A 25,250-nucleotide genomic window follows, 5' to 3' on the forward strand; every position below is an offset into this window, starting at 1 on the left:
GATTATTTAGGATATCACTGACAACCACTCAATGTAGATTTCTTTAATTGCAGTTTTGCTGCTGGAGGGTGTGCTGTTTGTGCTGAACAATAATGAAATGGAGTGGAATAATCAGTAAGGAGGGACTGACAACAGAGTCTGTATTGAGCCTCACTTTTCCAAGACCAGATAGGGGCTGACTTGCTCTCAGTCCTATCAGGGTTTGACTCCTTGGCAGGAGGGCTTGTGGAATGAGGAGTACAAACAGCTGATTGAAATCGATCATTCGCTCATGTTCACTCGCTATTGTGTGGTATTGTTCCATCTCTCAAGCTCTTGTTGTGTCTTCAGGCGACCCAGTGGGTAATGCTGACTGAGCACTGTGCCATGCGCAGCTCAGGTTTGTGATTGACTCCCTGCAATACCTTCAGTCTACACAGACGGATTGGACTCTCTCTAAAACCCTCCTGTGCAGGTTGGACATTTCTTCTTAGTGCCTGTGGTGCCTTTTGCGTTGTGTAACTTAATATATTATCTTAACTTTGAATAAATAATGAGCTTGAAATAAGACTGTACAACATGATATGCTTCTAAAAAAAAGTTGAAGTTGTAAAGGATGTGTTTAAAATTGGAGTTTTGAGAGGGTAAATAGACAAATTATTTCCAGACCTTAAACTGAGGATTATCACCAAAAGAAAAGAAAGTTAGAAGCATATTTTTGCACATAGAATGTGGAATGTCTCAGAATGTGGAGTTCCTTATCACAGGTGGCTATAGAAGTTGAGTTCCTAGAAGAATTTAAAGGGGATTAATAATAATAATGATGCATTTTCATAAAGCACTTCAGAGGATATCCTTTTTTCGTATTTTGTTGGCAAATGGATTGGATAAATACATTTAGATAATTCAAATTAAGAGACTGTAGGGAAAAAGCAGGGGAATGGGATACAGTAGAGAAGCACAAACATGATGGACTGAATGATCTCCTGTGGTGTCATAAATAGATCTACAAGTGTTGAACTGTAGGCATCAGTTTGAGCATTATGGCCACTAAAAGGTTAATGCAACCAGTCATTAAATGTTAATTGAGAATCCCTTGACTTGTTAATTAGTTTGAAATGGGGGGGGGAAATCTTTATGGATTTATTGAACAAATATTCTGCAACAATAAATAAATTGACTATGATTCCATTAAGTTGCAGACTGGAAAGAATAAGTCCTGTCTTTCAGCTCAGTGTTACTAAATGTCAACTGTCCGCGCAGTCTTACGATATCAAAGTCTTAATCAAATTGACATTTTCACGTTCTTGTGCTCACTGATTTATGAATTGCTTCAATTCTTTGACCTTTGGAGATGTATTGAGTCGTTCATTAGTCATACATGAGTGTGTGCCTGTGAGGCTGTTTCTCTGTGCGTTGCATTGTTTCTATTTTATTTTAATGCCCTTTCTTGGCGCTCCAAGCCCCCTGCACTAGTTTAACAAGAGTGAAGATCTTACTGTGCCAGCAGCTCTGCTTCTTTAGCTTAGTGTGAAGGAGCCCTGCTCTGGCAGAGGAATTAGAGCACAAAGAAGGTACGGAGTAACTGAACTGTCTGATTTATAATGAAAATGAAGCGCAGTGTTTTGTGTAAAGTGAGAATTAGCAATTCTGTTTAGGGTAATAGCAGAGTAATAATTAAAAGTAATATTGGGTCTAGCGGATTTCTGATTTTTGATTCTATGACATATTTGTACTAACCAATATGTGAATATCTTTTGCTTCAACATCTGTGTTTGTGTGGTTAAGCCCGGCATTCGTTTCTAACTCATTAATGCACTAGCTGGTGTGAAACTGAGCCACACAGACCAGTTTCAACTCCTGTTTAATGCTGATCTCACTGATGACATTGCTCCAGGACTCTACCCCACGTGAAGGGTTCTATATCAATGCAAGTTGATGTTGTTGTTGAGGAAGGTGAGGGTGATGGTAAAGGAATATTGGAATCGAGCCAGCCTCCGTGGCGGTCTTGGTAGTCCGATTCCTGAGCCAGGACGATCTGCAATATTCCATGGCACTGCTGACGACAGCACAGTGCTGGCTCATCGGCAGAACCCGGAAGGGCAGACCAGGGAGTCATCCCACTCAGCTCCTGTTAACCCTACTAGCCAAAGCCCTAATGGGTAAGGTGGTCCTAGCTGGATAAGCAGCGGCAAAACTTACCGGACAGCAATATCAATGGCAAGCTATGTGGTTTTAGCTGGTTAGACTCCAGCAGTTACCCCAACACAAACTCTAGGGTACCCAAGCCTTGACTCTTGCCAACCTGCGCCTAATACTTTCTGGAATTAGGTAACCAGTATGTGTCTCTCCAGGGAGATGGTACATATTCCATTCCAACAATCTACCTCTGGGATTTCATGTGTAGATGGGATGCATGGAAATCTCAGCTTGGTTTGGATACTCTTCAGTACGGTGATGTGTTTCCGCATGTATCAGACACCTGGCTGAGCAAAAAAAAAGTGATGGACAGGACACAATTGGTGTCCCTAAAGTTGAGAGGTGTGGGGAGGGGTGGGGAAAAGCGGGAAATCAGCCAGTGACCTTAGACCTGAGGAGGAAAGGGGAATCCCTTGTGGAAATTGTGTGCGTAAACACTGGACAAGGACAGAATCAAAGCTCGGCTGTGAGCCGCCTTCAACAGTCACATCCAAACAGTCTGCCATCGCTCACAATGTTGTCACACACATGAAGAGCAGACACAACAATAACAAACAAATTGCATTGATAATAATAATGAATAACAATCCTTGCATTTGATATAGCGCTTTTCACGTCTTCTAGACATCTCAAAGCGCTTCACAGAATATACTGTAAAGTGAATTGATTGTATATTTTGTGGTCAAAACACAGCAGGCAATTGCACACAGCAGTGTCCCACAAACAGTCGTGGATTGAGTGACCAAATTATTATTTAATTTTTTCTTGAGGGTTTATTATCCGGCATGTGAAGTAGGGAAACTTACCCAAGGTTTCGCTCTGCTATGTATTGTTATTCATTTTATCTTATTTCTGGTCCATTTACGAGAATCTTCAGCAGATTTGTGGAGTCCTGTAGCTCAGTGGTTAGAGCACTCGCTTTGCAAGTGAGAGACTTGAGTTGAATTCCAGGCAGAGGGCGAAACCTTGGGCAAGTTTCCTTACTCCACACAGAGCCTAATAATAATCCCTCCAAAACCAAAACCAATAATAAATTGGTCATTTTCAATCTACGACTGTTTGTGGGACATTGCTGTGCGCAATTGGCTGCCGCGTTCGCCCACAAATATACAGTCAATTCACTTTACAGTGTGTTCTGTGAAGCGCTTTGGGACGTCCTCCCGACGTGAAAAGCGCTATATCAAATGCAAGGATTATTATTATTATTATTATAGATAGATAGATAGATCATACTGGGCAGGTGAAATAGGCTGAAAGTTGTCACTTTGATACAATTCTGTTTACTATAAACCTCTCCATTGTAGTAAGTAATGCTCCTTTTACATTGGGAGGATATCCCAAGGAAGATATATAACTGGGTATGTGGGGGCGGAGGCTGCTGACTGTAGAACTATTCTCCCCAGCATGAGTCAGTGTTACAGGAACGAAACACATTTTGGTCCTGAGAAGCATCCTTCTCTACTGTATTATCATTACAGCATCAAGTAGTTTCTTAAATGAGTCTCCACCAACTGTTGAATCGTTTCAGCTCTGGATTATAATCTGTGTAAAGAAATATTTCCAGTGTGAGTCCTCTTCTCTGCCCTGCCCTGCACTCTGCTTCTTATCACACTGTCTTGGTGTATCTCAAAGTATTGTTCAGGGCTAATTGCTCAATCGCATTTATATACGATACAATCATAAGTTCCACTCTGAGAAGATGACAACCTGATAAACACTCCATACTAGACTGACAATCACAGATTCTGATTTAAAAATTTAACTTACTGTCCTTTGATTCCCATCTTTTTAAAATGAAGCACAGTTCCTTATAGATAAATCAGCTCTGATAGCTGTTGCAAACATGTTTTGCTGCATTGAAGATGAATGCTCGGAAGATCTGTTAAGATTTGTTGAATGCATTTACATGATGTCAATTCCTAGTGTCAATTCATAGTGTCTTAAAAATAAAATAAGAAAGTTAAGATTATCTATCTATTGTAATCTATATAGACTAATTGAATATGTGTGCTGTGCAACTCGCAAAGGCATTACTGAGCTGAGTTAATGTGCGAGAAGACAATGAATGGCCAGTGTCTCAGTCCACAGATGTAGGAGTTTACAGAGCAGTTCCTGCTGAACAAATGCAGCCCAGTTTCAATACTGTGTGTGTATGTGTGTGTGTGTGTGCGGACAGTGGTTCGTTGTCGATGGCTCATTGTGCAGGTATCAATGTGTCTGATTGTTCTCTGCTCCTCTCTCCACGTTCTCTCCAGGCTGTGATCCACACAATGAGTGCCTCTCACTGCATGCTGGCACTGCTGCTCGCGTGTCTCATCCAGGGTAAGGCTGTTTCACCCTTTAACACTATTATCTCTCGGCTTTAACTCAGGCATCTGATGTTTTTTAAGCATTGACTGAGTGTACGGATGTGTTCTATGGTTCACTGAAGTTGTTAATTACCTGGCAATTGACTAGAATTTTAGATACAGCTCCTCCGATGGCTCAGTAGGTTTATTCAGTGAGGATCTGAATTCTATAAACAGAGAAGGTCATGGTTCCCTGGTCAGTCAGGGCGTTTTGGACCTGAGCTGGGAGTTGGGGTCAGGAGGGGTGGAGTAGTGGAGGGGCAGGGTGTGGGGTGGTGGGAGTGGGAGGGTGGCCAAAGGCACAGTTGAAGAGGAAGGTCTTTAGATGGGACTTGAAGGAAGCAAGAGAGGGAGTGAGGAGGAGGGATTACAGGATAGAGTTCCAGAATGTGGGGGCAGAGATGCTGAATGCTCGACCACCATTGATGGGCCTGGAAGCACGTGGGACCTGAAGCAGGCCGGAGTCTGCCGAGCGGAGGGAGCGGACAGGCTGATGTGGGGTTAGGAGTTTGGAGAATCACACATGAAGATTAGCCACTTCAGCTTGATTTCTTGATAATTACATTTTCAGGAGAGAAAATATACATATTATACTGACATGTACATTAGTTTAATTTATTTTATCTTTAATAGGAAATAATTCACTTTTACGAGAATATTTTAGAATGTAAGTGGCTTTTATACCGTAAATGTTCTAAGTTTTGTTTCAATCTCATTGCCAATTCTCTGATGCTCTCAAACAGAGCTACAACTGCGAAGACTGTTTCAGGGCAACCTTGTTACCACGTTATAAGTGCAGCACCAAAAATGCTGATTTGGGTTGTCAGGTCACCACTGAATATCACTTCCTGCAGCTGCGTGTTCATGGTATGTGTAAGAAGCATTCCTGCTGCCACTTCCTTTGTGTATTCATACATGCACAGAATTCAGGAAGTGATGTTAGTGGCATATTTCCTGTACATTCTGGCATATAGATAGTGACCTGAAGTTGTACATTTTTAGTGCAGGAAGCATCACAGTCAGCTTGGAAGCCTAAAGTTTCTGCTCACTATAAGGCCATAGGACATCAATGCTATAAGTGACGGCAACGCTATATCCAGGGTATTAGGACTTGGCGGCAATGTATTTTGATGAGCTTCTTATCTAAATGAAGCATCAGTTCAAATAAGGAAAAAAAAACTAAGTGCATACAACTGAATATTGTTAACTGACTCTGAAAAGACTGGGCATGATTGTAGCTGTGCAGCATGTTCTCTAGGACCTCCCTACCCAAAAGAGCTTTGATTTGCAGACTTCAGCTTGTAGTCTAGGCTGACATTCCAGTGCAGTATTATTGAGTAATGTTAGAGTTGTTTTTCCTTCAGATGTGATGTTATTGAGCTCCCATCTGTCTGCTCATGTTAAAGATCCTCTGACAGTGTTTGAAAAGAAATTGGAGCAGGTGCTGGTGTCCTCGTCAACAATCCTCCAGCTCAATCGATTATTCACCTCATTGTTGTTGCGGCTCGGCATTGGGCTCTGCCACTGTTAAGCGCTCTGAGATGCCGTCCCTATAAAGGGCGCTTTATAACTGCAAGTTGTTGTTGTGCAACCCCTGTTTGTGCTCAAAACTGCTGCTGTATTTCTCCACAGAATTTCTCACCACACTTGACAATAATTACTTTGAGTCTTTTGACATGTAAGGTATTATAAACATGTAAGTTATTTTTATCTTTCTATGGATATCTTTCCAACCGTGTTTGGATTATTTTAGAGCTGCCTGGCTTTGTCCAGATCATAAGACCTTGTTGCATTTTTACATGTTTAATCCCAGGGAGACTTCCCCCAAAAGGATTTTATCAACTTGAAAACAATGACTGGGACCCAGAACCTTCAACCAAACGAGCCATTAATGTTCCATCAAATGCAAAAAAGGAATAATAAGAATCCTTGTATTTGCTATAGCACCTATAATTCTGAAACACCTCAAAGTACTTCACAGGTAATTGTTGACATGTGTGGTGACTGTGTTCGTAGGTAAATGTGGAAACAAATGTCCCACAAATAAAAATGAAATGATTAAAAACAGAAGTCACTGGGAACCCTTAGCAGGTCAGGTAGCATCTACAGAGAGAGGATATTTTGAGCTCATCGTCTCCTGTCCTCCACCTAATTATTTCCTGTGTCTTTCTTTCCCTGCCCCCTTCTCCGTTTGTCCTTATAAACTGCTCCCTTCCAACATCCCCCAGTTCTGATGAAAGGTCACCGACCTGAAACGTTAACTCACTTTTCTCTTTCCATAGATGCAATAACAGCCACTGATGTATGTGTCTCTCCTCTTGCAGGGTTAGTCTGCCAGTGGTCTGTCTGGGTTGATACTTCTGCGTCTGCTTGGGAAGGCGAAACTGTGCTTTTGAACTGCTCTTTTGAGTACCCGGAAACAGTCCGAGATACCCAAGCAATAACTGCCAGGTGGCTGAAGAACTCTCCTTTCCCCAATAACAATCAGGCTGCCGAAATATACAACAGCAGGAATACCAGGAGGCTCTCGCCTGACATAACATTGGTGGGGGATCTGTCTGAGAAGAACTGTTCCCTTCAGATAACCAACATTAACAAAGTTGACAGTGGGATTTACTACTTCAGGTTTGAAATGGGACAGGGCAACAACTGGTCAGGAGATCATGGCGTCAGAGTCTCAGTTTACGGTAATTGCTTCTCCTTGTCTTTTCTTTTAACTTACTGTTTGTTAACTTATTGACTAAAGGCACCTACCTCCCTTTCCAAATTGTACAGGTCAACCAACGAAGCCAGAGATATCCATCCCGATGGAACTGCTTGAAAGCGATGAGATGAGCACTATAACCTGTTCCACCTCCAACGTTGATCAACGTGGCAGAGCCCGGCTCAGCTGGGAGGGCATCTCTGAATTGACAGAAGATTTGCCAGTCATTGAAGAGCAATTGTCTGGATCTACCTGGACAGTCATCAGTAAAGTCATGTTCATCCCATCATACCAGCACCATCAAAAACTTATCAGATGTGCTGTAGACTACATCCCCTTCCCTTATTCAGAAGACACGAATGTCACACTACAAGTGAAGTGTAAGTTACTGGCTGAGATTACCTTCAAATAACCCAAATTTGGCATTCACATATTGAGGCATCTTATTGCAGTATAACTGTAATAGAATGGATAATGGATAATAAATTTGTGTATGGATCCCTATACACTATTCATGTATAGAGACCCATACACAAATTTATGATCAGTCCCACAGATAAATGTTCTGCTGCAGTAGACTGGATAAAAGTAAGAAAAATGTTGCATGCTACATCTGATGCTGCTTGTTCATTTCAGGCTGGTTCATTGCAGGGTTATGTTGGCAATGCAAACCCTTAATGAAAAGAGTTTCCTGGTAGCAAACTTACCCCAAACGATTTTTGGCATCTGATCTCCCGTTGCCTTCACAATAAATCATGAAGCAAGATGACACACGTGGAACAATAAACCAGAATCCGACAAGGTTTCTGAATGTGAAGACTATGGCTGCTCTAAAGAGCTACACTTTGTGTCTGCTCTGGCAATGGAATATAAAGCAAGAATGAAATAAATAAGACCACCTGAAGGGAAAGCAAAGAGCTCAGCCCATGGTAGAGCATGATTTGGTGGTTGGGTAGTCAACTAACTTCTCCAAAACATCAGGGAAGAACTACCAAGGATGAAGAAATATGTGATACAAAATTTCAAAATGAAATAAATAAAATATTTTACACAAAGTTTAAAAGATGTCTGGAGCAAGTTATTAGGAAGCCCAGTGAAGCAAACACACTAAAAAGGATTCGAAAGGTGTTTGCTGAGAGAGGAGGGATTGAGGGATTTGGTCAGATGATAGAAAAGTGGGATTAAAACCTACCAAAAGGAAAAGCTCTGTAGTTTCCAATTACATTTCTCTTGTTACTAGTGGCACCAAAGTTTGTGGAACAATGCCATCCTAACTCACCAGGGAACAGGGTGATAAGAAGTGGGTTTGTGCTAGTAGTACACCCAATGAGTGCCCAGCTGTGGTATCATGTGGTGGCTGTCAGACATCTAAATTCCTCTCTGGGATTTCTGAGCCAATGGGTCAAAGCTGGCGAAGAAGATACCTGCTGCCCTCTAGTTTTGGGTCAAATGTATAGATAAGAGACAAGAAAAGGGGAAGAGAAAATAAAATGACCTAAAATGGGATGCAAAAGTGTTTTTATAGGGTGGTTGACTATGCGATCAAATAATTCCATGATTTTACCTCTCCATAAACCAGTGAAAATAATCTATTGCTATTTATCCTGTCATTACCTTTAAAAGGCTAACGTGACCACATCCACCCCCCTCTCCTGAGCCGTAAATGAAACCTCTCATCCCTAGTAATGTCTGTGGTCAAGCAGGTTTACGTGGACTGTGTAGAAAGAGGGCTTAATGTACCCGATGGCCTTTCCTCAATCCATGTGCCTTCTTATGTCTTTAGGTCACCTCCACCTTTCAACACTCTTTGATTGACTGTGCAAACAATGTGTCGCCCACACCATCGATTCCTGCAGAACACAAACCATTTATCGCACGGAGGCATTAGCTCATCCCATTCTGTACTTTCAATACTGTCCCCAATCAACTCTTTCTGAGGCATTCCTATTTTCATAGAATAGAATTGTAGAATTTTACAGCATGGTGCAGGCCATTCAACCAACCATTGTTTCTTCCGACTCTTTGAAAGAATTCATCATTCAATCTACTCCTCCATTCTTTACTCACACCATTTAATTAGGTCAAAATTCCTTAATGAATAGCACTAGTATCAATTAAGATGTACCACACAATTTGGACAGTAAGTGAGAATGGTGATTTTTAAATAACGTTGATAATTCCTGTGAGAAGTAAGCATTTATTTTTTTAGGATACAGTACCTGTGTGCAACCTATGAAAGCAATAACAAAGCACATATTCCCTATTGAACATCATAGCGCTGACCAGGAACAGTTATGCCTTTGATGAGTTATAGCTACATACTCAATTAGTCTGTGAACTTTCCAGAAATTAACACTCACAAACTGCAGGTTTCTAACGTTAACATAACGTTTTAAGATGTACCTCTTTGACCAAGATGTCATCTTTCCCCTCCCTACCTCTCGGCTCCCACCTCCAGCTTAGGTGCCCATCCAGCATTGCCAAGTGCTTTGAGAGATCCTCCTGACATGAAAGTAAATTGTATTGTATTGACATTTTGGCTTCAGAAAAAGAAATGATGTCCATGTAAACAGAATTTCAACCTTCAAATGTCTGGACAACTAACACATTGATGTGCTTTCTTTGGCGCCTATTTTTCTGCTTGCAGATGCTCCAAAAAATACAATGGTTTTAGTGAATGGAACGCAGGAAGAAATCAAAGAAGGGAATTGTGTGACCCTGGCTTGTGCGAGTAACAGTCACCCTGAATCCAATTACACCTGGTACAAGAAAGATAGAATCACGGAGAACACAGAGATCTTAGATACCACAAGCAACGTCATGTTGTTCCATAAGATATCCAGGTTAGATTCCGGGTTCTACAGCTGCTTGGCAGCGAATTATCTGGGAAGCAACATCGCCACAGAAGTAGAAGTCGACGTTCAATGTGAGTATTTGGCTTCCAATGTTACCAGTGAAGACATTCTGTATTTTAAGGTTAATAAAAGGCACTTATAACGTATTACTCCACACAGCATGCACAGCCAAGAAATGGGCTATGCTTGCATGTAGACAGTTTCTGAATATGTAGGAATTAGGAGAAGATGAAAAAAATGAGAAATGTTCACACCGGAGAAGAGAAGGCTCAGAGGAGATGTTATTGAAGTATTCAAGATCCTAAAGGATTTAGATAATAAACCTGGAGGAGTGGAGGTTCATGTGGAGTATAAACACCAGCATGGACTACCTGGGGTGGATGGCTTATTTCCATTCTGTACACTGATCTATGTAATTTAATGCAATATGTTTGCCTTATTAACAAAAGTGGACTTGACATCAGAAAAAGAAACACAATTCAGATTGAATTATTTTACATAAAGTGAATAATAATATACTAATAATAATCTTACCATTTGATATAGCGGCTTATCGCATCGTCGAGACGTCTCAAAGTGTTTCACAGAATATACTGTAAAGTGAATTGACTGTATATTTTGTGGGCAAAATGCAGCAGCCAATTCCGCACAGCAGTATCCCACAAACATCTGTGGATTGAGTGACCAAATTATTATTGTTTTTTAAGGGATTATTACCCCCGGAAAGCAATCTGCCAATCAACTAACAATCGTGTACCTACTTACTGCTAGGTAAACAGAAGCGTGTGGAGCAAGAAAACTTAGCCTAAGATTTTGCCTTACCCGGGAATTGAACCTGGGTCCTCTCGCCTGCGAGGCAAGTGCTCTAACCAATATGCTACAGGACTCTACAGGTGCTAGTTTGCAGCACATAGGATGTTGGTCTGGTAACATGGAGTGGGACATGAAAATGATCCCAATGATTCTCAATTAACATTTAGGCAGAAGGAGGCCATCTGGCCCATTACACTCTGAGACTCCACCTGGCGTGGAAGGCGCTATATAAGTGCAAGTTGTTGTTGTTGTTGTGTTGGCTCTTTAAAACAGCTACCCAACTAGTCCTACTCCAGTTCTTACTCCAGAGCGCTGCAATTTTTTTCCTTTTTAGGTACCTATCCAATTCCCTTTTGAAAGCTGTTATCAAATTTGCTTCCTTCACCCTTTCAGGCAAGTTCATTCCAGATCTTAACAACTCGCTGGGTAAAAAACTTCTCCTTGTTTCCCCTCTGGTTCTTTTGCCAATTATCTTAAATCTGTGTCTTCTGGTTACTGACCCACCCACCAGAGGAAACAGTTTTTCCCGATCTACTCTATCAAAACCCCTCATAATTTGGAACACCTCTATTAAATCTATCCTCAACCTTCTCTGCTCTAAGGAGAATAATCCCAACCTCTCTTGTCTCTCCATATAACGGATTACATAATAGATTGTGTAGCAACTTGAAGAGGAAATTAGATAATTATTTGACAAAAGAAACAATTGAGCATTCTGAAAGTTATAATGCCTGGTTATTTTTATGTTTTGCTTTATTTTGGGGTCAGAAGGACCATAATGCCTTTTCCAGTCCTTTATACTCCTAAATTCCAAAGGTTACCAGACCTCTGCTGTTGTTTCCTCTGTGAATGGAAAAGCCCAGTTGCATCCCTGATTCTCAACTGACATTTAAGCACCTCAGGATGATTAAATGTCAGTTGAGAATCACAGGGATAATTCCTCACCTTCCATTTCATGTCACCATCCCACTACTCTGTGTCCTGCAAGCTAGATTGCTCTCTGTTGATACACAACTGCCATAGCACTATACAAAGCATTGCTCTGTTGCAATCTGATGTGCATGTTCTCCCACACAATATAGTTCATCCCCTTGACAGTATATCTATCTACACTTCTGCAAACATTTTTTGCTCCCGCCCCCACCAGGTCACCTGCTGCGCATTCCAAGTCTCCATCCTTGGCCCCTCCTACTCCTCATTTACATGCTTCCTCTCAGTGATGTAATCCGCAGACATCAGTCAATTCCATCTGTATACAGATGACACCCAAATCTACTTCTCTTCCTCCAGCCGTAACCCCAGGTCCACCAATGTTGGGTCCTTTTGCTTGTCAGACATCAAGGTCTGGATAAGCATCACATTTCTGCAGCTGAATGTTGACAAGATCAAAGCCATCCTTCTTGGCTCCTGTCAATGTCTTCTCATCTGTGACTCCAGCCTCCTGAACCTCCCCTGCCTATCCCTTAGACTCACTGAACCTATGCGCAACCCAGTGTCAGGTTCAATCCTCAGCTTTCCTTCCTTCTCCACATCCGATCCCTGACTAAGACTGTATTCCTCCACCTCAGTCACATTGCCCACCTCCAACTGTATACCTCACACCCAATGCAGCCAAAGCCCTTCTCCATGTATTGTGGGGATTTTGAAGTCGATCCGTTTGGGGATGGGGAGCCAATAGAACCTGGCCAGAAAATGGTGAGATGTGGGTACGGAGTTTGGTCCGGGTCAGTATGCGGGTGGCAGAGTTCTGAATGAGCTGGATCTTGTGAATGGTGGAGCTGGAGAGACCGGCGAGGAGTGCATTGGAGTAATCCAAGCGGGAGGTGACAAACCCATGCACAAGAGTTTCGGCTGCATTTGGGGTAAGGTACGGTCGGAGGCAGGCAATGTGGCCGAGGTGGAAGAAGGCAGTCCTAATCAGGGACCGGTTGTGGGGGAGAAAGGACAGCTAGGGGTTGAACCAGATGCCTAGGTTGCGCACTGGTTTGGTGAGTCTGAGGGAGAGCCCAGGGAGTTGAGGAGTTTAGATCCGCAGGAGCAAAGACGTAAGGAATATGGCTTTCGTCTAGTCCATATTCAGCTGCAGAAAGTTTACGCTCATCCAGGCCTTGAGGTCTGCCAGACAAGCTGATAGAACATTGGTGGGCATGGAGTTGGTACTAGAGGAGGCAAAGTAGATTTGTGTGTCATCGCACACACGTGGAAGTTTACCCATGTCTGCGGATGACATCACCAAGAGGGAGCATATAGATGAGGAAAAGAAGGGGGCCAAGAATGGATCCCTGGGATACCCCCAAGTGACCGGGAGGGGGACGGGAGGAGAAACCATTTGTTGAGATGAAATGGAGGCGGTTGATTAAGGAGGACTTGAATCGTGTGAGTGTGATCCCACTAAGGTAGATGATGGAAGAGAGTCGATGGAGGAGGATGGCATGGTTGACTGTGTCGAATGTGGCAGAGAAATCCAGGAGGACGAGGAGGCAGAGGGAGCCCTGGTCACAGATAGAGAGAATACCATTTGTGACTTTGACAAGCGCTGTCTCTGTGCTGTGGGCAGTCGGGGCGAAAACCAGACTGCAGGGGCTCGAGGAGGGAGTGGAGGGAGAGGTGTGACCGAAGTTGACCTGCAACAATGCATTCCAAGATTTTGGCAAGGAAGGGTAGGTTGGAGATGGGATGGTAGTGGGAGACCTTTTCACAAACCTTTCTCTACAACCAAATGAATTGATTTTCACAATGGTAACCAACAGCAAAACCTATCTTTAAATTGGAATGAGATCACTGTGATTATTGCAGAAAATAAATACTCGGGCTATAGCAGTACAAATTGCAGTGTGCGAGAAAGTGGTCTGAAACGCTGTACACTGTCCAACGCCTTGGGACATCCTCAAGACGTGAAAAGCACTATACAAATGTAATCTTGTTATCGTTGTTGTTACCTACACCAAATTTCCAGCAGTAACAGCCAGGAACAGTAAATAATTGATTAGAAATGAGGAGTATTAATATTCACAAGGGGCAGTTGTGGTTTCAGTTGAAGTTGAAGCCTGTGGGTGCAAAGAAGACAGAGTGGTAAACTGTTATCGTTTGTCAGCGGTACTACCCTGTGAATTTGATACCCATGTGACATGTATACTTGGGTTAATATGCCAATCAATTGGGTCACATTCATCATATATTCCTCTCTGCTTTAGGTAGTCATTTCAGAAAGATTGTGTTTTTACTAGTTGAACAAATGGCTCTGCCTAAAGTCTGTGCAGTTTAATACCAGACCGGTTTTATAGCGGAATCCTGCTAACCACAGGCCTGGAACACAACTTGCGCAATTATGCACTGAAGTTGTCCTGTTGTCAGTGAGCCCTGAAACATGTTCACACACAATTTGTCTTTCCCATCGGTAACATACTATATTTATATTTCTACTCAATATGCATACAATGAATAGATTGAGTTGGACCGTGCAGAAATTACAGGAACATATTAGCTGTATCCTTTGGTAAGAAAGGTTTCTTTCTCTTGCTGTCATTACAAGTTGCAGCTTCACATTTTGTTTTAAATTACCACTCTTATCAGTTTATATATTGATCACAGAAAGCCCTGCTCTATTGCTGACGGCCACTTATTAGTAACAACATCAGTATGATGCTTCAGGTATTTTTCGTCAGTTTAGCTAGCAGTAAGTAGGAACCCGGTTGTTAGTCGATTGGTAGGTCGCTTTCTGGGGGGTAATCCTTCCCCCCAAAATAATTATTATTTTGTCAATCACTCTATGACTGTTTGTGGGATACTGCTGTGTGCAATTGACTGCTACGTTTCATCCCACAATACAGTCACTCCACTTTACAGTATATTTTGTGAAGCGCTTTGAGATGTATCGAAGACATAAGGCCTATATCAAATGCAAAGATTATTATTCATAAAATCCAATTCAAAACTGCGCTACTCATATCCTCACCTGGACAGAATTCCATAACCCCATCACCCCAGTAATGCCCGACTCCACTGGCTCCCTACTGCAGAACGGATCAATTTCAAGATCTTCACATTCACATGAAATCACTTCATGCCCTGGTACCCCCTACCTCTCCAACTTGCTTACACCCCAATTTATGCTTAGCAATGACCCACAAACAGCCATGGAGTGAATGACCAATTTTACTGGGAGAATTGTTGGCCAGGACACCAAGAGAAACTCTTCTCTTTTCGAATGGTGCTGTGGGATCTTTAATGTCCGCCTGAACAAGCAGATGTGACCTTGATTTATCATCTCATCTGAAGGGAAGCACCTCATACAGTGTAGAACATTGTAGTGTCAACTTGGCTATGTCAGTTTAAAGTCCCGAAGTGGGGATTGAACCCACAACCTTCCAACCCACAGAGCCAGACACAATGTTTAGCCCCAGTATCTTTGCCCCTCTATGTTCTGCCATTGAGCCAGGGTGGCTGGTCTGTCATCAACGGTGCTCTGAAGTCCTTCAAGAAGCAGACTAGTAAGCCCACCACAGAGGGTTGACTTGATTCCAACATTCAGTTGCATGTCATCTTTGACATCTTTCAGCTCCAAATGCCCTGTTTACTTTCCCCCCGACCCCACCTCCCCAGAGGAGACTCATCATTTGGTCATTTATAAAGATATTTGAGATTTGTGCCCTCACGAGGTGGATAGCAGATATACTGCGACTTCCTGCAAGTTGTTAGACACAGGAATTTATAAACTTCTTCATTCACATATAAAGTTCTTCTGTAAACTATACACTTACTACCATGCATCTGTAACCGTTGCCTGACCATTACAAAATTCTTTGCATAATTCCTGCAGTGAATTGTAATTTCAGCTTTTAATAGTAGACCATTTATTTCTACAAAAACACTGGACTTCAAGTCAGTGGGATTTGTTTCCATTGCCTATCGTTTCAGCTAATTTCTATTTTTATTCATTTGAACTTGCACCAAACCATAAAGATGAAAACAGGAATGAGAAGCTCAGACTATATTTCTTCCCTTGGTGAATATCTAGACCACTTATGTCAGCTGGTTATATGACTGATTTTATCCACTTCCCAACTGAAGTTACTGGATAGTAATCTAGATCTATTATTATACATAAAAATAATCCTTGCATGTGATACAGTGCAATGTTGAAATGTCTCAAAGCACTTCATAGGATATAATGTAAAGTGATGTGACTGTGGATTTTCTATCTTCTTCGCCTCTCCACCTCCCCACCTACCCCAGTGACGGTCAAGCCATTCATCCTGAATGAATTAATTTAGAAATCAGAATGATTTGGGGGAAAATAGAAGAAAATTCTTCCCACAGAGGGTGGTTGGAATGTGGAATTTGTTGTTGAGGCAGAGTCCATAGATTCTTTCAAAAGAGAATTAGATAGATGCTTGAAGAGGAGGAATATTAAAAGGGCAAGGGTACGATTCTATGATTTCCCTAAAAATACTGAAGTTGCAATTGAAAGAGAAAGAGGTTTTAAGCATAAGCACTCAGCCATTTACCTTCACTCTGAAGATTAACTGCAACTTCACAAGTAGGAAAGATCAGAGAGAAGCGCTGGTAACACCCTGTGAAGTTACTAAGATCAGGAAGATTAAGAGAAGGGAGTTCCACTTAGTGTCGTGGCCAAAATCCCCCAGAAAAAAACTCACTCATTCATGGCTGTTTGTAGCACACTACTGTCTGCAAATTGGCCTTTGTGTTTGCGCATAAAATAAACAGTTACTCCACTTTACAGTGTATCCTGTGAAACACTTTGAGGCATCTTAATCTGATAACAACAACAACTTGCATTTATACAGTCTCCCTCACGCAGGGTAGCGTCCCAGAGCGCTTGACAAAGACGGAGCACAATGCCGAACCAGGGGAGGGGGCAGGTGACCATAGCCACGGTCAAAGAGGAAGCAGGCGACCTGAAGATGGGGAAGGAGGGGGCAAACCAGAGAGATGGAGATGAGGCACTATGTATCAAATGAAAAGATTGTTATTACTATATTATTAAGATAGATTTATATTAAAAAAAATAAAAACTTTTCGTATTGCACCTTTCATGTTGGGTTTACTGTGAAGTGGAGTGACTGTATTTTCTGTGCAAGCACAGCAGCCAATTTGCACACAACAGTGTCCCATAAAGAGTGGAGTGTCACACTATGTGAGTTCAAAACGTGTGGCTTCTGACTGAAGAGGCGAGAGTGAGCTAGTCTGATACACACAGCCTGTGATATTGGTAAAATTTCACATAATTGTCACATGGAATCTGTTATGAATTGTTGCTTATTTCCATCCTTTTCCAAAGAATGGGTGTGGAACTGAACTCTGTGCTTCCCCCGACTGTAACACGATGGTTGTCTGAGGATCGCTTTGCTGCCTAAACTCAGTCAGGTTCCTATGAATCAGACAAGAGACTCCAGCATGGAAAAACAGTGTCCAATGCAGTTTGGGAATGCACTGCATTATTAAAGGTGCCGTCCTTCGGATGAGACATTAAACCAAATTCCCATCTGCCTCGTTAGGTGACCGGTGAAGATCCCATGGCACTGTTCAAAAAGAAAAGGGAGTTCTCCCAGCGTCCAGGCAACAATCCCCCAAATAAAAGAAAATGGTCACTTGTTTCATAGCTATTTGTGGAACATTGCTTTGTGCAAATTGGCTGCTGTGTTCCCCTACAAATACAGTCATTACACTTCACAATAAAATCACGTGAAGTGCTTTGAGATATCTCAACATAATAAAGCACTTTGTCAAATGCAAGGATTATGTTTTATTAATAATAATAATGAAGCCGCTCTGCTCATTCAGTGGGATATGCGTGCCCAGGAATGCCAATCAGAATGGTATCTTCAGGGGCCTGTGAGAGTGAAGGTGGACAGATAGAGTATTATATGCTCATGCGAAGAGAATATGTACCAGGATTGGCAATCAGAGAGGCATGCCATGGAGAATCTGATTCACTCTATCTGAAGCCTCCTCAGGGAGAAAGGCAGTACCTTCTGTAGACTAAATAAAGAGTTGAACATTCTTTGTTGATAATAATAGTCCTTGCATTTGATATAGCGCCTCATCATGTCCTTGAGACATCTCAAAGCGCTTCACAGAATATATTCTAAAGTAGACTGACTGTGTTTTTTGTGATGCTGTCTGGCATAAGAGGTGCTATACAAGTTGTTGTTGTTGTTGTCAAAATGTGGTCTGTTTATAACAAGAAATCCTGCAAAGAAACCAGCAAAGAAAATCCAGTTATTTTTTAGTGATCAGAACATGATTAACCCCAATATCAAGCCTCCTCCACACCCAAATCACTCCTCAAAAAAACAGATTGGTACCTTCAGGAGACAGCTCTGGAGATGCTTCATCCCAATTTGACAATAAGGTGATAAATCAGACCTCCTTAACCTGAGGCTAATGGGATCCTGCCTGCTCTTTGGACCATAATATCACTGTTATAGATTACCAAAACAACATAACAATTCTTGCATTTGATATAGCGCCTTATTATGTCATTGAGACGTTTGAAAGTGTTCACAAGATATACTGTAAAGGATGTAACTGTGCAAACGTGCCCACAAATGTGACTGATGCCTTGTGGCTGTTTGTGGACAGCTTTGTGTTGCTATAGCTGATACTTGCAAGGTGCTGGGTACTGCAAATCTGCAAGTTGTTCTATTCTATAAGCTAGTTCTCTTCAACCTTAACAAGAAATGTCACATGGGGGATGTTCTAGATACACCATGTGTCAGCCTTAGTTGGTAGCACTGTTGCTTCTGGGCTAGAAGACTGTGTTCAAGCTCCACGTCAGGACTTTGAGCCCCTAGTCCAGACTGACATCTTGTGCAACACAGTGGGTGGCTAGGGCTAGAAGGGGCTCAGCTCCCCTCTTCCCCCCCCCACCCCGTCCCAGCCAAAAAATCTATCGACAGTCACTTATTGAAGGGGAGCTGGGAGAGGAAAGCCCTTAACCCTGAGGAGGACCACAGCCAGTTCTCTGAGCAGCCCCAACCAGTGCACTCATGGGTCCTCTTTCCCCTCTCCCTAGTAATCGACAGTGCCCACCTACGTCTGGCTGCTCATCAAATATCAAATGCAATGTTTATCATTATATAGAAATGTGGAGTCCTGCAGCTCAGTGGTTAGAGCATTCGCCTCGCAAGCGAGAGAGCTGGGTTTGATTCCCTGCACGGCAAAATGTTGGGCAAGTTTCCTTACTCTTTCCTTATGCCTCTGTTAACCTAGCAGAAAGTAGGAACCCGGTTGTTAGTGGATTGGCGGATTGCTTTTCCGGGGTTAATAAGTCCTTCAAAAAAATATAATAAATTGGTCACTTAATCCATGACTGTTTGTGGGACACTGCTGTACGCAACTGGCTGCCGTGTTTCATCCACGAAACATACAGTCAATTCACTTTAGAATATATTCTGTGAAAGACACTATATCAAATGCAAGTATTATTATTATTATATTAGAAGACAAAGGATGTAAATCCAGAATACATTCAGATATGCTAAGGCAGCAGGACAAGGTTCAGGATACCAGGAAATATTTTTTCACGCAGAGAAATCAACAGTGGTAACTAAGAAGGGAAGTAGAGGCCATAACAGTGATTCTTTTAAGAAAGGGCTTGATACTGCAATGGTATGGAGAGAAAGATGAGATCAAATAAGCTGAAGAGCCTGCTTCATCCAAATCTTTTCTAATAACATGAAACAAAAGAATTCTAGCTGCAGATATTGTTAAAATATACAATTATATCTGTATAGCGCCTTTCACATCGAGAGGACATCCTAAGGCGCTGGTACAAGTATTATTTCTGAAGCTGTAGTAACCAAATTTAATTTGCTTTTGTAGACAAACCCGATAAGGTCACCATCACCCAAGACTTGATGTATACGTGTGTGGCTGAGGCCAGCCCTCCTGCGAAGATCACATGGAAGATCAGTGACCCCAGTATAAATCTCACTAATCCTGCGGTCAGTATAATGCAGGACGTCAATGGCACTCATTCAAGTAGCACACTCAATCTGGATACAACGGCCAACTTTTGTGTATCCTGCCTTGCTCAGAACAAACATGGGGTCACAGTCTCAGAGAAATGTCCACCAGGTAAGTGTAAATGATATTCTTCCAGTTACTAAAGAGTTACCTACAGCTAGAATTATTTTTTTCAATTGATGATTGTCACCAGGTTCAGGGAATTTCTGTTTCCAGGTTTTTATACAGTTTTTATAAACAAACCCAAGTTTTAGCTATGCAACAAACATTAATATTATATTAATAAAGCTGCTTAGATACCCAAGGACCCAAATTTTACCTAATCTAAGCCTTCGGACAATTTTTTCTTATTGAAAATTTGAGTTTGTGCAGAGATCTGAACGTATTTTAAAATTCAGCAACAACAACAACAAATTGCATTTGTGCAGTGCCTTCCACATCAGGAGGATATTCTGAGGCGCTGGACAGTCAGGGATCTGAATTCAGTCTTAATTCGGAATTTGGTTCTTTTTAAGGACCGTGGAAAACCGACTTTCAAATTAATACTGAATTTACGAATGTTCCACAATTTTCCACTGTCTTAAAATTTAAGTCAAATGATCTACAGGCTAAAACTAGGTAGAATTTCATGTCTCTGCGTCTCAAATTCCTCAATAAGGCCTTAGCCTTGAAAGACTATTGTCTTAAGATTTAAGATAATTTAGAACTTTGTTAAATTTAGTGTGAATTTTGAAGCCAGTTTTCTAAATTCTGCTAAATTAAGACTGAATTGAAAAATTTTACAACAATCTTAAATTTAAATCATTGACCTTAAGCATAAGACCAGGAGAAATTTCAAGTGTCTGGAGTAGTTTTGTTATTGCAATATTAACAAAATATAACGGACATTTAAACAATTTTAAGTAGAATTTGGGTGGTTTAAATAATCTACTTCTATTTAATTCCGTATTTCCTCTCTTTGTAGAGTTATTTTGATTTAAATTGTTCTTTCTAACACAAGTTCTTTCTAACTGATAATCCCTATTCTAATGTTCTATAACTTTCTAGTTATAACTATAAAGTTTATAACTTTATAGCACTGATGAGAATGGGGGACTAGGAATTTCATGTAGAAAGTTTCTCCCACCGCTGGATATCCCACTTCAGTCTGTTGCTCAACTTCCCTAGCTCTAGGGAGCAATTAATGCTGCTGGACCTCTTGCAAACCACTTTCCTCATGGTGAGACCTGGGTTCGATTCCTGGCAGGGCGAAACCTTGGGCAAGTTTCCTTACTCCACACACCTAATAATAATCCCTCAAAAAAAAAAATAATAAATTGGTCACTTCAATCCACGACTGTTTGTGGGACACTGCTGTGCACAATTGGCTGCTGCGTTTCGCCCACATAATATGCAGTCAATTCACTTTACAGTATATTCAGTGAAGTGCTTTGAGACGTCCAGAAAACGATAAGGTCACCACTGATATCACTTCCTGCGTGCGGCACATGAGCAGAAAGTGTTGCTGATGTCACTTTGGGATGGAATAGAGCACATCCACATTACCCAGGAAGTGACATTATTGTCACCCCCACAGATGGTTGTCAACTCTGGTTGGACATACTGAGTTACCCTGAAACAAATTAACTGTGGAGCGACGCTAAAATTATCCATTTTGAGAAAAGGGTTCTGTTCCTTTGAAAGTGCAAAAGGCATGTGAGCCCGGGTTATGTTTGGTCGCCATCATAAAGTGAAACAGCAATGACTTGACGGTAGTTAGATAACATAAGTCGCAGCACCAGTGGACCAATAAGATGGTTGAGAGAGGGCAAGAGTGCATTGGCTTGACATTTCAGATGGATTGTAGAGTCTCCAGGTGGGGATGAAACAAATGAGAAGTTGATAACACGATAAATCTGATTCACCAAATGCCAATAAATATTACATTTTGAGAATTCCCTATGACGGATCTCATGGATTAGTTGCAATATTGTCCGGGCGATTAATATTTAATACCTGGAGATGCCCGGACAATCCTGGAGTCTAAGCAACCCCAACCCTACTGCACTGTCCAGTAAATGCATGTGTGCCAAGTGCATTTACACTGTAGAGAGATGAAGCTTCTTCACTCCCACCAACATGGAATCCTCCTCCCCACGCTATCTGGCTGCGAAAAAATTATCTCCTGCACCTTATCAGAACTCACCACGTGAAGAAATTATTCTGATCTCATTAATTTCCAAGCTGTAACCTGCTGTATTGATGCTTGCGATAGCTCTGGCCATAATGGCACCATGTTGTCACCAGGCTCCTATACCAGGATGCTGCTGCTGATTGTGGGCCTCATTGCTGGGACTACCGTAGCCATCATAATCTTTGTTATCGTGTCATGGAAACGGAAGAAGCAAGTCATCGAAGGTGAGTGCTCAGCTTTCTATCAGTTATTTCTTTTTTTAAAAAACTCTAATTCCCTTACAATTTCTCTACCTGTTTCATAGGTGGACATTAAAAATCACACAACACTATTGGAAAAGAAAAGGGAGTTTCTCCCGGCCAACATTAACCCAGATAAACTGGTCTATTCACCTTATGGCTGTTTGTGGGACTTTGCTGTGTGCAAAATATAATATAATTTTGCAAGTAATTACTTGCAAAACACTGAGCTGTTTCGATGCAATTACGTTTTTCACTTTTCACTCATTTCCAGTCTCTGGTCTTATTTTCCTGGTTTAGTTTGAACGTGATCAGAAAGTGTTGGAAGGTGAAATGGTATCAATCATCTTTGAGAAGATAAACTCTTAATTCTAACCATTTTGCAGCAGATGCATTGCTGGAGCAAACAAATGAGTCACAAGAATCAATGACAATGCTTGACAGTAATTACTATCTGATATTTTGACCCAATAAAGTGCTATGAAAATAGATGTTCTTTCTTTCTTTACAGGAAAGATCATTGTGAATCTCTTATCCATCAGTGGATTTTGAAGTGATAAAAGAAATATTTTGAATTCAAATGATTAATTGGTTCCTTTTGTGTTGTCTCAGGAAGAGAATTGGAAAATGAGGCACAGCCAGTGATGTACACTGAAGTGCAAACAGCAAAAAAGGTTAGTAAAGGTCCTCCTAAGAATAAAGTTTTTCCTTCTGAATCCAGGGATCTTCAACAGGGAGGAGGGGGCAGGAGGTGATGGTGGGAAGTTTCTAGATAATAATATTCCTTGCCTTTGATACAGCACCTTATCACATCTTCAAGACGTCTTAAAGCACTTCACGGAATATATTGTAAAGGGAATTGACTGTATATTTTGAGGGCGTAACGCAGCAGTCAATTGTGCACAGCAGTGTCCCTTAAACAGTCATGGATTGAGGAATCAAACTATTATTTTTTTAAGGAATTATTACTCCCGGTAAAGCGATCCACCAATTGACTAACAACCAGGTTCCTACTTACTGTGAGGTAAACAGAGACGTGTGGAGTAAGGAAACTTGCCCAACATTTCACCCTGCCCGGGAATCAAACCCAGGTCTCTCGCTTGCGAGGCGAGTGCTCTAACCACTGAGCTCCAGGCCTCCACAAAGATGACAATGATGAGGTCGGCCTGTAATTTATGTAGCGCTCCTCACGCAGGGTATCGCCCCAGAGCTCAGAGCACGAGGCCGAGCCGGGGGGGTGACATTAGGCACGGTCGAAGTGGAAGGTCTAGAACCGCCACCTGAAGATGGTGAGGAAAGGCGCAAGACGGAGGGATAGAGGAAAAGTGCTCCAGAGTTTCGGGGCGCAGTGACTGAAAGCCCATCAATTTTCAATCAGTCTGTTGCATTTTCACATGCTTTTCAGTTCACCACAGAAACTTACCGACAGAACTATTCCTGGTGTTTTTACCACATCTGCTTGCAGTGGGTTCACATTAAATGAGAAGTGGCATTTCATATTGTACTGTTGTTTCTCAATGTTTCTAACCAGTGCGCTCCTAACAGGGTGCCCAGGGAGCTCCAGCCGAGGCCCATGGCAGGCGGGATAAGGAATTTGCCTACGCCAACTTGCAGCATGAGCCAAACGGCAAGCAGCAGGTGAAAGGGCAGAGCGAGCTAGTGGAGTTTGTGGGCACAGTGTGAGGATCTGCTGGGAGACTGCAGTGCACGCCTCCCTCCACTCTGTCAAACTATACTTGAGAAGATTGAAAACGGATTAAAATGTAAACAAAGTGTATGCGGCTATCTCGGGGCAAACCCATTTGGGAACAAAACTTGGACTTTGTGCGGGAGAGGGAGGGAGGGAGGTAATCTGTATTTTATTTGCTTTCTATTCCATTGGAAAAATTATAAAATGTTTCTAAATCACAGTTTAGAATCTCCAAAATCTCATACGTGTATGTATCAAACATCTCACGGAGAAGTACATTTAGTCTTTGTAAGTGATCCTTCCAGAGAGTAACGTTTTGAAGAACAAAGTGTTAAAGCAGAGAATCATTGAAAGCTGTAAAACTAAGATAACATTGAATGAAATGGAAAACATGTGCCCTTTTTTGTCCTGTTTCTCATGCTGTTATATTGAAGGTGACACCAAGACTGCAATCTAACCAATCGAGTTTGTGCATTATCTAGGATTGAGTTTGTTTTGGGGCAGAAAGGCCTATTTATGTGCTGTAATATTTCTATGATTCCATAATTGGCACATACAAAAATTTGTCAAATTCCTCCCCTTTGATACCAAATCTGTTTTACTATTTAAAAAAAAACTCGGTGTTTCATGCTGAAATCAGCTACAGCCATTGATGGTTGGGCATCTATTGCCAATGTTATACAGACCTGAAACCTGTACAGTATGGGACCGGGGGGTGGGGGGGAATGATTCTCTTTAATACCCGCAGACATGTGGGAGATTTGTGAGCTATCTGTGCAGAGCCTAATACAAGCATGTAAACATCCTGAGTTATACTCAATGTTTTATTCTCATTGGGTTTAGTAGTACAGCAATATCACAATGACCACATGAACATACTTATCTGTCACTGTATGTATCTCATCTAAACTCACATTACCATCAGTGAGTACTATTTGCTCCTTTGTTGATCTATTTATCCCTCCTGACTTCCCTCGCTTTGAACTGTTGTACTGTGTTTCTACAAACTTCACCCATTTCCTGGAATATTTTTTCTATCTCTCCCTCTTATTCTGTTTCTCTCTCTCTCTCTCTCTCTATCTCTCTGTCTTTCTCCCTGCTTATCTATTTCTCTCTCTCTCTGAGTCTTTCCATCTACCTGTGTGTCTCTCACTGTTTCTCTCTTTCCCTGTCTGACTCTCGTTGTCTGTGTCTCTCTCTAATTTCATCTCCTTTCTTTCATTTATAAGAGAGTATTATAACATCCCACACTTACATTG

At 41.7% G+C, this 25,250-nt stretch overlaps 1 protein-coding gene across 1 annotated transcript; it reads left to right on the top strand.

Moving 5' to 3' along the window:
• The first annotated feature begins 217 nt into the window (after positions 1–217).
• Positions 218–24,797, top strand: LOC103177309 (myelin-associated glycoprotein-like). The gene is made up of 9 exons (XM_007891423.2): positions 218–454; positions 4,434–4,500; positions 6,851–7,213; positions 7,302–7,610; positions 9,878–10,156; positions 19,746–20,000; positions 22,176–22,286; positions 22,914–22,975; positions 23,847–24,797. Exons 2-9 carry the CDS (start codon positions 4,449–4,451, stop codon positions 23,982–23,984), a joined length of 1,569 nt encoding a protein of 522 aa, XP_007889614.1. The 5' UTR covers positions 218–454; positions 4,434–4,448; the 3' UTR covers positions 23,985–24,797.
• Positions 24,798–25,250: the final 453 nt, after the last annotated feature.

Source organism: Callorhinchus milii, unplaced genomic scaffold, assembly GCF_018977255.1.
Source record: "Callorhinchus milii isolate IMCB2004 unplaced genomic scaffold, IMCB_Cmil_1.0 Scaffold13, whole genome shotgun sequence".
NCBI lineage: Eukaryota > Metazoa > Chordata > Chondrichthyes > Chimaeriformes > Callorhinchidae > Callorhinchus > Callorhinchus milii.